Raw genomic sequence first — 14,563 nt, forward strand, 5'->3', positions numbered from 1 at the left:
GTGTCTGGTACAGCTGACCACTCAGTCCACTGATCACCTGTGTGTCTGGTACAGCTGAGCAAACCAACCGGACACACACACCTAGAAGCTCTGCATGTCTCCACTCAGTCCACTGATCACCTGTGTGTCTGGTACAGCTGAGCAAACCAACCGGACACACACACACACACACCTAGAAGCTCTGCTAAATCACAACCTGAGGCACGGCTCTTTAAAGAATGGATGGAGAATGTACTCTTTGTAAATGAATACAGTAAGCAAGATAAGCAACAGGTTGTAACTAGTTTTGCATTAGTACTGCAGCATGTCTGATCAATGTATGATTTCCTGCTGTGCAACTCTCAGTGCACTGCAAAGCAGTAAATACTAACTAAATAGTGCATTGTATGACTGTCTTATTACTGTCTGTGCTGGATCAGTGGCAGGATAGGATTTCAAGCCACACAGGTACGGTATGTGGACCTTATGAAGGCCTGAGGTATTGTTAAAACAACACAATGTACAGTAGTAGGCCAAAGTCAGCCATGTGACCTTATATCCCAAAAACATTCAAAATAAAAATTACAAAAACAATTATTTATGAATGAAATGATTTATCAAACCCTTTATTGGACAAGGTCAAACTTACCTTATGAAGAGGAAGAACGAGGAAAGCTCCACCGCCACTGGCCTCAATGATTAGTGCAACAAATCTGGGGTTGACTGCACAGAAAGCGCTGTCCCATGTAACCCTTGATACCCGGATATCATCGTAGCATTGGTCATTCTTTACCGCCTGGCCAAAGACGTGACGGAATTTGCTCGCCCGAACAACTCGTCTGAACATATCTGTGCAGAGAAGAGGTGAGAGGATAATTCAGCATTGTTTGTTGACAAACTTTACCTTTTTTATCAATGAAGAGCACTGTTCAGTATGTTGTGTCTACTTCAAAACCAAAACATACTATGAACGTAGTCTTACTACATATGTGTTGCTGCTGCAACATGAACAGCAACACACCCAGGGTACTGGAATAAAATTAGTTTACAACTTATGAGACTTTAGGGTGCAAAACATCCCAATACATACAGTATGCACTGCAGCTGCTACTACAGCTTGAGATCATCTGTGAACTTTTTTGTGTTAAACATTCCCCATCCAGATGTTTGAGGCTCTATGACTCCAAAGTTGTGTCGTAACAGACGCTCCCCTTGCCTCTCCTCTCTGACAGACCACCAACTGTCAGCAGACATGAGCTAATGTGGCTACCAATTAGCACATGGCTCAGCTGCAAGAATGGGGCGGTTATCACTGCTTTGCTTCAACAACACGCATCGACAGGATACACGAACAAGAAGCATTTAACTTACTAAATGCAGTGTGTGTATGCATTAGAGCAATGAGTAATGAATGAAGCTATGATCAAATACAGTGTATTTTATAACAGTTAGCCATATATACAAATTAAATGAGCTTGCAAATGCTATATTATCTCCACCAGGCCAGAACAGATGAGGGCGGCCGGGATTATGGTTTTGCTCCATTCATTCATTCAAGTTTTTATTCTCGAACTTACACTGAGTAATCAAACTCATTTTCAGTGTCGTCGAGTAATACAATATCATATAGAAATAAACACCACAATACATCAGAAGATCAGGCATCCATCCGCCTGTGTGCATGTACACTCCCAGTAGGCCAACGAAGAAACTCAAATCTCAGATTTCTCAAATCAGCCTCATAGTGATGCTAACAGGTTGCTTCATGTTTTGGCCTAAAACTCTTATATAAATAAAATCCCCTGGATTCCTTGGATCACAATCATCACACAACTCAACTCCCACGGTCATTTCTGCCACTTATAAACACACCTTTTGCTACTACTACTACTGATGATGTTCAAAACTCACACTCTCTGTATACATTATCTCTGGAGTCATTGGTGATCAAGATGTACGGTACAAGATTTTCCCTATTCCATTTAGACTATGGCTGACTTCCAAAGTTTGCGGGCCCTGTGTAATCCATACCTTTACCTTAACCATAACCACACCACCAGACTGATGCACAACCTTCATTTTACTAACCGTGCTTAATAACCTTAACCTAAACTGAACTAGCTGCAAGCTATAATAATTGGCTAAATGGTGCAAACTGCGGAGGGTCCGGATGCTGAATATACCTGCTACTACACTGTGTTGCCGTTTCTGCTGAAATTCTCATCCACAGACATAAAAAAAAGAAGAAATCTGTTGGCAGACAAGAGGGGTTTGGCAAAAAAAATCCTATTCCAAGAGCTACAAGAAGAGCCATTACTCAGCCTACAATAACAGACCACCTCAAACTACAGAAGAAAGAGCAGTTTAAGATCAGTGTACAAAACCAAACCAAGTTCCAGTCTCATCTAAAATGAATGTTAAGGCAAGCTCATTTAACCCTCATTGATACTCTTGACTGTGGTTCACAAATGTGATGTAGGAAGACACAGATTGCTGGTTTTCAAGGTGTCTGAGACAGAGACAGAGAGAGATAGAGAACAATCATGAAATGCATGGCATGTTTTTCCTACTGCGTGCGGATGGATCCGATCCCAAACAGGAAGTTCATCCTGTAGAGATATGGCGCTGTAGCAAGCATTCTAAACAATTTTCCTTTGTGAAATAAGTTATCAAATGCAGCACGCATGCAAGGCACGAACCTGCTCATCGAGAGTAGTTAGGGGTTAAGTGTCTTGCTCAAGGGCACTTTGAAACTAACCCAGGGGGCGCTGGGGATCGAACAAGGAAGCTTTCGATTCCCAAGAGGCCACTCTACTTCCTGAGCCACTGTTTCATTAGGTTTGCAAATGTTTTGTGTAGCTAATCTCTGAATGAGAAGTTTCCAGCAGAGGTCTGAACAGACAAGCAGTTAAACTGAGTTTCATCTTAGACAGCACAGCAGATTCGGAGGATACGTATAAGATTTGATCTTATTTTTAAAAATAACACTCAATCATTTTATCATGGTGAGTTTCCATTATAGGGATGATCGTATGCTCAGATTTGTGTGAATATCCTCACAAGTGACTTGAAAACGCTGTCTGGTTCAAAACATACCAGTGTTCATTCTTAGTATTTAGTGCCTGTGGGCAGAAACTAGAAAGCCATAAAAAGTGAACATGCTGACATTTTTTTCACTTCAATGAGTTCAATCTATGTTGAAAAAGACCTAGGTTTGGCATGCCTCACTCTCTAGGCCACAAGTCTAGCAGTAGTGTTTGATGACACAGTGTTGTTCGGGTTACAGTGTGGCTCCTTGGACGCAAGCCATCTAGAGTGTCTGTGTGTGTACAGTATGGGGTGTGTGTGTGTCTGTCCAGGGCTAATATCCCTCACATATTATGAAGATTTTGTATTTTTTAGAACTGAAATGTTATACTGCAAGTCAATTGCAGGTGGGATTAGGCTGAAACTTTGCCCAAATATGTTGATGACAGGCGTTAAATGAATGATGTCGTAGGTTGTCCATATAATGTGCGAGATACACATTTATTACACATACGCTATTATACAGTTTTCACATATTTTTTATTTAAAGAACAGACACAAGTTTCTATTTTGTATTTTTTTATTTTATTTATCTATCCTTTTTTAAGCCTTTGAGGATATTGCCGTTTCTGGTGCTTGAAGATCCATGCCCCACCTGGCTATGCAATACCCGAGTGTACGAGTGTTGTGGTGTCAGAACAGGCCAGCTCCATATATGGACTTATGGAGCATGGGCAGGGGCCCTGTCTAGAGCCCGGGCAGAGGCCTTTTGTGGCGGTTCTGGACAACCGTGGGTCCGACCGACTCGACACCAGGCACTGCACTCCCTGTGGGGGTGTGGAACGCGTGTATCGAATTTGCTGGGATAACGGTTCTCGAGTTACGTGCATTACAGCCGTACACACTTACGTACAGACACATGGTGCATTTATAGATAGATTACCTTATTGAAGAAGTAGAAAACACGACCACAACCACGTCCACGCGTGTGCGTGTGTGTGTGTGCGCCCGTCCGTCGGTTACAAGCTAATCTCTGCCACCCACACTCACACACACTCCCTGGATGCCAACGACGAACCTCTGCCCCAAATGTTCCACAACGGCCTGTAATAGCGCCACGATGAGGCAAAACACATTTCTGTAGATTACTCGTACATTACACATTTTATCCATACATCACACAATTCAGTATATAGTCATGTGATCAACACGGATCTGCACCATTTCCCATCCTGGTTGACTAAGATTGGCTTCCAAAACTCGCATGATTGGTTTCAAACAAAATGCCACAAATCACAAATGCAGTGTGCAATTTCCGTGAAATTATACACACACATTTCCACTAGGCCGAGGACGACATGCCACTTATTATTCCAAATCAGCCTCACGGTGGCGCTATAACAGGGCAATTCCTGTTTTGAACTATAACTGCATCGATCTGTGTACAACTTTACTCCTAAACAGTTTTCCAAACATCACACACACTCCTGTCCTCCTGGTGGAGACCTGTGTACAACTTTACTCCTAAACAGTTTGCCAAACATCACACACACTCCTATCCTCCTGGTGGAGAGTGAGACCTGTGCCCAGAAGGGCACTTTTTCTAGTTGATATAGATCAGCCCTTCACACATAGATCAGCTTTCAGGACTCAGGAGGCGCTGTTCCAGACTCTATAGTATTCAGTTGTGGAATTGTTGTCTTGCTTGAGAGACTATTAATAGGGATACATTTGGCCAAATAGCAGATCTACAAGCTCACAAAAAAACTTGTCACAGTGCAACGCTTTGTGAACTTGTAGATTGGCTAGTTTTGGTGAAAAGATTTGGTGTAGAGGGGAAAAAGGAGGGGAACCCGGTCGACAAAGCATATAGCCGGTTATAACTAAATGTAAGGAGTACCAGTAATGCGTTTTCAGTACTGTTTTGAAGGAGAATTCCATGCTAGAAGGCTTTCTTACCTTTTTGTTGTAGTTCTTACGTCCCCACCAAAGAGGTTTTGTGCAAAAGCGCATTATTGGCTATTTCCCCTACCATAAGCCCTCAATGTATTGAATTCAATTGAATTGAATGGGGCTTATTTCCATCGCTCAAAAATAAATGTTGTGTATATATCCTCTCTTCATAATGTAAATAGTTTCCCAAGCGGCACACTTTACTACTTATTTCGATGGAAATAAGCGAATTAGCACAAAAACCCAACCCCCATTGAGGGCTTATATTAGGGGAAATAGCCAATAATGCACAAAATAACACCTGGACCTCTTTGGTGGGGACAGAACTACAAATAAAGGTAAGAAAGCCTTCTAGCATGGAAATCTCCTTTAAGACTTTTAAGCAAATTATGATGATTATAGGGATAATCACAATTATTTTGGCCAGGTAATCAATTTGTGACATTAAATGTTCCTATCATACCCATGCATCAAAGACCCTCTGTCCATTGCAGACCAATGCCACTGGAGAGAAAGGCTAATTAGTTCAAAGGTAATTCATAAATAATACCTCTTGGTTGCACAGCATACAATTGGAAGGCCTACTCGTTGCCACTGCTTAGAGGACCTCTCACCAAGCCACTCCCCTTTGTTCACAGTACTCATGTTTGGTTTTCATGTAAACACAACCACGGAAAGGTTTGTACTTTGTTCTTTCTTAATCAAAGTATAGTCTCTAAGGAAAGAAAACACTCAATGAGGACATCTTTATGTTAAGGGCTGAGCAACCTGAGGTCTGTTTTACCCACTGTCCACCAGTAACTATAGATAATATACCAAAGGTAGCTGGGCTGCAGTGGAAGTTGCATGTGAACCCACACCTAAATCAACAATCCTGCCCTCCACGTCAAAGGCCAACTGACACCAAGTCAAAAACCTCCAAAAATTTCTCACTTGACCTTTTCAACTCCTAAATTATCTTACATTAGCTTTGTCCTTTGGTCCTATATCCAGCAACATAATTGTTGCCATTGGCCAACATTTTGCTATTGAATTTGAATACTACTACAGAGACCAGCAGTCCTTGTGCTGTAGATCTAACACGAGAGATGAAACTCAAGCACTGCCTACTACAGTAGTAGAAGCTGTGCAAGGATAACAGTTAGCCTAGAGTTAAGAGACTCACTGGGTCTCAAATCACGTGCTTGAACAACATGTTTAGAAATGTCATGGCAGTTTGGCTATGTTAAAGGAACAATTTTACCACACATTTTTTAATTATTCACATTTTTCCCAGGATTTCCCTGTGTAGGAAAGGCGCGCACACACACCCATCAGTCAGCTTAGTTACATCCATCACATACTAGCCTTGTTTTTTCACATTTTTTATCCCACTATTTTGTAACCCAGTTTTTCACCTGCCAATTGCCTAAACTGTAATCCTGGGCACTACTCTCCCTCTGCCAACCCGGAGAGCCCCGAATTGAGCTCATGCTTTCTTCAATGCATGAGGAGTGAGCCGGCCACTTCTTATCCCCGGTAGGACGTAGTGCATGGAAGGAACATGCTATTCCAACCAGTTCCTTTCCCTTCCATCAGGCTGACCAGGGGGAGGCAGTATAGAGACCAGGATTATTGCATGTTTTTTTTAGGGGAATGCAAACTCTCAGAAAGGCCCTTTCGCCAACCTCACCAAGGGTATGGGCGCTGATGACGCGGAGGAGAGAACACTGCCATTATATCCCTGATTGCATTGCAACCAGATTTCAGTAATAGTATTTAAAATTAAAAAAATATTAAACACGGGTATATTTCCACTCATTAAATCAAAGCAATAAGCATGCATAGACCTATATGACATGGAAATCTAACAATTCATCTTTCTAAAAACAAAAATCATAATTTCACAAATAATTTAAAGTGTTCTGCTTCTGACAAAATATAGTATTTGCCACATAAATTCTAGACGTCACAAGCCATGGCATTAATATTAAACTGATTGTCTGACAGGCACGTGGTTCTATGACAGGCTAAACAAGGGTCACTTCAAGTGTTCAATCAGCACTATCTGCTACTGGGTTTGCCGATGGGACTATTATGCTCTCTTGGCTGGAGTATAGTGTTCCCTCAAAGGGAGGAGTAAGGGAAAGGAAGGACTACACAACAATAGACTTGTGTAGACAATGTGTAAAACCTTGACTGGTAATCTGGCCAAAGAAAGCAAAGTAATCATCCTCTTATTTAACCTATTAAAACCGGGTAATTTTAGATTTTAGCGTTGGCTATTCAAAAATAGCAGATATACAAGCTCACAGAGCATCACTTTTTGCCGTGCTCCAAGCTTGTACATATACTCATTTTGAAAGTTTTAGAAAGATCTTGAAAGTGCGAGAACTACTGATTTAGAAGGCATTTATAGAATCGGCCTCAGGTCTTAAAAGGTTAAGTGCTATTTAATTAGGCCTACAACAGGGCGGGTCCTGACTCCTATATCTGAAACCACAAGTACCTTTAACAAATATTTTACAAGAGAAAATGGTACACTGAAATGACACTGGGTGTGTAGTGTGTACTGTGCAGATTGGTCTACTACAGGCAGTGCACTGTGATGTCTGGAATCTCAGATGACCAGGTGTCCTGGCTTGCTCAAGACCTGACCCAACCAGTGAACCTCAGGCAAGCACCTTGCTGCTCTCTACAGTCTCGGACTGTCTCCCTTTGAAAAGCCTACTTTTCTTTTGTCCCGCTTTCACACCTTTTCACTTATTTTCACACTTGAACGTGTACAGTATTTGTACTTTTTCCACTTCCCAACTTGCAAGTGCTTTTAGTTGTGAACGCAGTGATTGCGTACGCAGTGAGCACTAACTATGAGACCTAGCAGAACATGTCTGTGTGTCACGCTGTAACACCACCCGCCCACCACCAGAGGGCGCAGCTGTATCACACACACACACACACACACACACACACACACACACACACACACACACACACACACACACACACACACACACACACACACACACACACACACACACACACACACACACACACACACACACACACACACACACACACACACACACACACACACACACACACACACACACACACACACACACACAAAACTTAAAAAAAACTTAACTTAAAAAAAAAACTTACAAAAAACCACACACGCACGCACGCACACTCCAAAAAAATCTTTAAAAAAAACACTTAAAAAACTGAAAAAGAGAACTTAAATTTACGAGCTGCGTTCGCTTCCCGCATTCGCGCGTCTTACTTGTAGTAAATATACTAGGCATGTAACGATATATCGTATATCAATATTAATCCCGACGATTATCGTCGTGAATCCCGCCGATATTAATCGATTACATTTTTTTTTAGGGGGGCTAGTAAATTATGATGTGTGTGATATTAAATTTACTATTTAATAATATTCAAGGGCTTTTGGAGAGAAATGCAGTCACTCCATGCAGTCACTTTCAGTAGTAGAAGCCTGCAGAGGGGAGCTGTGTGTGTCTGTGCCCAGGTGATAGTCGTTGATGTTAATACATGCAGGAAGGAAATTATGTTTCTGCACTGTCAAATAGGTCTACACCCATCCTAAAATGCCATCAAAGAAAGCTTTTTTGTTTACATGTTAACTCGAGCTAGGTTCTAAACAAGAAAGCATGTTTACAGTTGTTGCACAGAAATGAAGTAATTACATGCCTAGTAAATACCACCAAAAGAAGCTCCTTGTGCTCTTCTTTTCATTATTGGTATATTACCAATTATTAGGTCTGTAATTTATGTTTGCGAAAAATACAGCCGCTCATCGACACAAACTTAAACTCAACTTAAATGATTCCATCATTTTGAAGTCACAGACATGCTCACAAATGTTACAAGGTATGCTTGTTCAAAAACAAGGTAAGGTAAGCTATTCAAAAACTTAAACTTTACCACTGGCAAATTACCACGTTGTCCCCTGTCATTCATGCTCTTGTAGTTTTCTTGTGAATACAGTGAACAGAACACGATATGTCTCAAAATAAAAATGTAATCGCAGCAACACTAGAGTGACATAGTTAGTAAAAGGAGCGAAAATTAGAAAATGACAAAAGAACATCAATGGCTTAGTGTCATTTGTGGAAGATTCACCTCACTGAGGTTGTACTGCAGGAAAATGCATTTGGGTTGGTCAGTGTCAAGCCGTGACTCACTCATGCCTCGGACTCGAGTCGACTATGCTAATGGTTCTGCCAAGTTGCAAAGAGGTCTCCAGGCCATGTTTACTAACTTAGAGCTGCTGCTTAGCAACATCAGGAAAATATCAGCACAGGAATGTAAAAAAGAAACATAACGTGTTATGGTCAAAACTAAAAAGGCATGGCCATTAAAAAAAAGAAACACTGTCAGCAACACAAATTATGCCTTGTAAGGTTAGAGTATCAGAAGGCAAGTAGTTGTCGAAGTCCTTTAAATAAATAGACAGGGAAAATAATGGAAAACTGAAATGCATGACATAAAACACAAGAAATCACTAAGGAGTCTGGAACAACTGTTAACAACTGTTAAACCAGTGTTTCTAAAATTGGTGTACGTGTGTGTGCTCCCCTCGGGGTACACAGACTTACGGGCGTACGTAAGATAAAGTGGAAAATGGAAGACTTTGTTTTACCGTCAACAAACTTTGTGAACTTGCTGAACTGTAAAGTCTTAAACCAAATTAAGTAGCACATCCGTTATTGAATATAAAGCAGTACTTATTTGTCCCTATATTATTTTGAACATATTGAGATCAAAACAGTTAAAACTGAAATGTTATAGCCACAGATACTCATTGTATCTCTCTCCCTCTCTGACTAATCCACTAAAATAAATATGCTGAGGAAGACCTAATTGCAAACCTTTCACTCACCATTTTTCTTCTTCTTTGTAATACTGAATTATATTTTTCACAAGTTAGGTTTTCATTCATTCATAGCATCACATGACAGCTATGGCTTTCTCTTGCAGATTTCTGAACAAAATATTGTAGTTGGTAATGTGGGGGTACTTGGATTCAGAAATCAAGGAAAGGGGGTACTGAAGCCAACAAAGATTGTAAACTACTGATCTCAACAACCTGAATATAATTGCTTGTCCAATATCAACCTCGTCCCCTGCCAGTAAAAATGTGACGTTAAGTCATGAATATGTTTAACAGAGATCAAAAGAGGCACTGAGAACAGCACAAGTAAGACTTTTGCATTGAGGAAAAAACCGGCATCCAAACAAACACGTTTTATTGGTCACCCTGCCATGGGAGGATTCTTAGTACTGGCTAATGAAAACTGTCTTGTTACCATAATGTCTACAGTCTGGATAGGAATGCTATTGCCTGTTAATTTGCAATAAAATTGTATGTGAGGAGGGCATTGTCTTTGTGCACTGTTCTTAACGACATTTTATCACAATAGTTTAGCTAGTCTCAACAAAACAATCTGCATTCTTGAGGTCAAATGGGCCTGCACAAGGTTTACCAGGCAGACACACCAAACACAGCACTACACAAAATAGAAGAGGATATGTTACTTATCATTATCATATGTTATAATGCTATAAAAGCCAAGCCAACCACTGACAGAAGAACAAACCTGGGCCAATTCGGTTAGTTCTGTTACATTCTGATATTGAACCTGCAGTTGTATTATATCATGGTTTATGGCTATGCAAGAACTGGATTGGAAGCCTAAGACGCAGCCTCAGGATCTTCTGGCCAAACCGCATCAACAACATCAACCTATGGGAACGCACCAAACAAGAAACAATAGAGATACAGCTGATAAGGAGAAAGTGGAGCTGGATTGGTCACACATTAAGAAAAAACAAAACGGCAATAACTAAACAGGCAATAACTAAACAGGCACTAACGTGGAACCCACAAGGAAAACGTAGCAGAGGGAGACCCAAAAACACCTGGAGAAGGAGCACAGAGCTAGATGTCAAACAGAAGGGACTGACATGGAAACAGCTGGAGAGGATGGCGCAAGACAGACGAGGGTGGAAACGACTCATCAATGGCCTATGTTCCAAAAGGAATACAAAGGCCTAAGTAAGTAAGTAATTAAGAACTGGATTGAAGAATAAATAGCAATGCAAAGACTGAGGAATATTCAGTGACGAACTACAAACCTATATACTATAAACAACATTTTTGTAGAGGAAAAAGTATAAACAGAAATTATTAGCAGTCCAAGAGTGCAGGTAGGCTATTTCGAGAAAACACTTTAGAGAAGGATGTCTTAAAGGACCTATAACATAAAATTCAACTTTTTCAATTTATTTTGTGTTTTTGGGGCTCCCATGTGTTTTCTATCCCCACAAATAACCATTTTTGAACAATCAGGCTTTCATATCATATGGGTGCTTTAATGGAAATTGCTCTCAGGAACAGCTCAACTGATTTTGTCCTCATCGTGATGTCATCAATGTCACCCTACTTTGTATAATTCCTCCTCTTCTTCAGTCTTCAGTTCCAAATTTGTTCACAATGTCCACCATTGTTGATTTTCCAAGCAGGCATGGAATGGAAATAAGCCTGGTTTTATCTAGCATCAGTATTATAATGACTCAAATATTAAATAATCTGCATATCAGCACCCCCACCAACTCAGGACATTGTGGTACTGCAGCTAAAACTGCTTTCAAAGTCCAGAAAGAAATGTCATGGACTGGTTATATCAGAGTGGTGATTGAGGCTCAAACCATTAGAAATAACTTTGAGGGACATAGACAATATGATATTAAATATTAAAAGCAGTTATATTTGTGCTTTAATGCTCCCAAAAATATGTATTCATTCAGTGGTAATAACACGTGCCAAAAGCCGTTAGAGGCGGAAACGTTGTGTTTTTATCGCTGAATAAATAAACAGAAATTATGACAATTCTCACCCCGAACGAAGACTATACAAACTAAACTATACTATATATACTATACAAGATGATCATTCAAGAGTGTCAATGGCTTGACACATCATTAAGATCAATGGCTTGATCATCAAAAGTATGTGCCTTCTGCCTAGAGACAGATCAAATCATACTGGATGCTACTTAAATGTTTGTTTTATTTGTATGGCAACCAGGCAAAACATACCTGGCTTTAGTCAGACTGATAACGTGGATTCACTCTCGCTTCCTCCCCGGTATCAGTCTGGACTTCGTCCCGTAAGTAGTTGCCTTGACAGACAGACTAATCTAGCCAATCAGCATAACAACAAGCTGACAGTGCTAGCGCTAGTGCTTGAAAGATACCGTGCTAAAAAACAAGGTCTGTTGGACCGTTTAGTTTCTACTTTCTACATAAACATGAGCAAGCTATGTCAGATATACATGTCTGAGTCTATATCTGAAATAACTGCACTTTTTTTATCGTTTCTGTGGAAATTTAAACTTGTTGCGTTGGACAGCACAGCAGTTGAAACGCAGTCACTGATTGGCCCCGATCATTTTCTGATTTCTCATATAGGCATACTTTCTGCCTATGGGCCGAAGTCCAGACTCATACCGGGGAGGTGGTGTCTGGCCAAAGCCAGGCTAGCTAAACATAATCTTCCATTGAAGATCAAGAACCCCATCAAGGAGGATTTTGGGAAAATGACCCAATAAGATAGATTAGAGCAGTGGTTCACAATTTCTCAAACTTTTCAGGTCAAAAGTCGGGAAGAGAGATTCAACGTTTGCCTGGGACCCAAACTAGTGAAAACTGAAAATATCAGATCTACAAGTGGTGCAAACCACTCCTATAAACAGCCATGCGTGTCCCCGTGTCCGAGCACGGAAATAGCATATTTTCACCACCAAGTATCACTGTTGTTTACTACTTCTTAATTATATATATATATTTAATTTATGGGATTTCTTAGTAAACTTGAAAATTCATAAAAAATGTATACAAAAATAATTATTTTTAAATATATATGACATATATGACAAATTGGGATTTTTGTCGTTACCCATACAAATTGTTCTATGACCCACAAATGGGTCGTGACCCACTGTTTGTGATACAGTGAATTAGAGGCATTATATACACATTTATAGAGGAAGGTAGAGCTTTTACAACTATAGAAGGATACATAAGTGACTTGGGTGGGGTGTGCTGCTGATTGTGCAACAGACAGTGAAGCTTGGCCAGCAGTGGGTGTCATTCATTGCTGTAGCCTGACAATGCTCACCAGGAGGAGGAAGCTTCTGCCATTTACTTCACCGTTGTTGGATCTTCACCATTGGTACCGTTTAGAACTAGACCCAAATATCAACATTTGGTATATCACTAGGGGGATGTGTAGTGTTTAACTGAAAAAGTTACACAAATGAATATGACTTATTGCAACCGCAAGTCGCATTACTATGAAAACTTGCATTTCCCGTCAGTCAGTCAGTCAGTCAATCCGTCACCCCACGCCTCCATATATGGTCAAGTATCGTGACATCACGTCTACTCGTCTAGTCACCCACGTCTCCATTATGGTCACGCATTGTGACATCACGTCTCCATATATGATCACGCATGTCAGTCTGACATCATCAAACCCTCTACACTCACGCTATATATGGCCATGAACCCTGCCCAAGGCAATTAACCCTGGCCATACCCGTTTTTCATTGTGCATTTTTTGGTCAAAGTTGATCCCCTGCCTGGTCACCCAAGCGGATGCGTGCACACGCCGGCCTCAAGCATCAGACACCTCTTACCACACCTCAGCAGAAGTTCTTTAACTCCTGCTTCTCAACTGTGCCATATTAAGAAGCTCTGTTGTTTCAGCAAGACGCTTCTCGCCCTCAGGCGTTTTACTGGTATATCACATTTTGTCTATCAAGTATTCACTATTACTAGTAGTATTTACTAGGGGTGCACCGATGCATCGGCCGACGTATTAACTGTATATATTACTGCCACACGGTAACTCTGTCATTTCTCAACTGCTTCGGACACGGCGTGGCACGCCGGAACCGGCCCGGCCCCCTGGGCGCGTTCCTGGGGATCTGGAACGTGGTATATATTCTGTCTTTCTGTGAAATGTTTATTGTCATTCCGTGTATCTACAAGCTCCAAGTGTTGCGCCCACATGCAGCGCGTTGTGAGTTTACAGATCGCCGGTGCCCCACTCACCATGAATCCAAGCAGAGGTCCTCACAAGTATAGGTAAAACACTGCCAGTCCTCAGCGCAATGGCCCGTTGCGCAAAAGAAAACTTGAACTTGTGTGATACTCAGACAATCCTCAACCGATTGTTATAATTCGAAGTGGTATATATTCAGTGAAGTTTATATTTTCATTGGGTGTACAAGTCATGTTTTTTATATGCCTTTATCAAATGATATAGAGAGAAGGTAGGGTAGTGCCCAAGCCCTGTTAGCCATGCAGCCTATATGAGCTGTGGTGCGCTTGCTAGGCCTACACTCTCTCAATTAGGGATTTTCCCAGAAGTTAATTTCACTGATGTGTACAACCTTTATTCAAATAGTTGAAAATGTATTCATTAAAAAACTGAGCACATGTATTTTTGATCTATAAGGCCAAACCTCATTTGAAAGAATATATTCAGAGTATATGACAGCCTTTTAAAATCTTTATAATATTAGAA

At 40.8% G+C, this 14,563-nt stretch overlaps 1 protein-coding gene across 1 annotated transcript in view; it reads right to left on the reverse strand.

Moving 5' to 3' along the window:
• coro1ca (coronin, actin binding protein, 1Ca) overlaps positions 1-14,563 on the reverse strand; it is a 52,409-nt gene that overhangs the window by 25,185 nt on the left and 12,661 nt on the right. The window contains exon 2 of the mRNA XM_079515872.1: positions 629-828. Within this exon, the coding sequence (XP_079371998.1) occupies positions 629-826 (198 nt within the window). The 5' untranslated portion in view covers positions 827-828. The remainder of the gene's footprint in view (positions 1-628; positions 829-14,563) is intronic.

This window comes from Electrona antarctica (assembly GCF_951216825.1).
Source record: "Electrona antarctica genome assembly, chromosome: 12".
NCBI classification, from domain to species: Eukaryota; Metazoa; Chordata; class Actinopteri; order Myctophiformes; family Myctophidae; genus Electrona; species Electrona antarctica.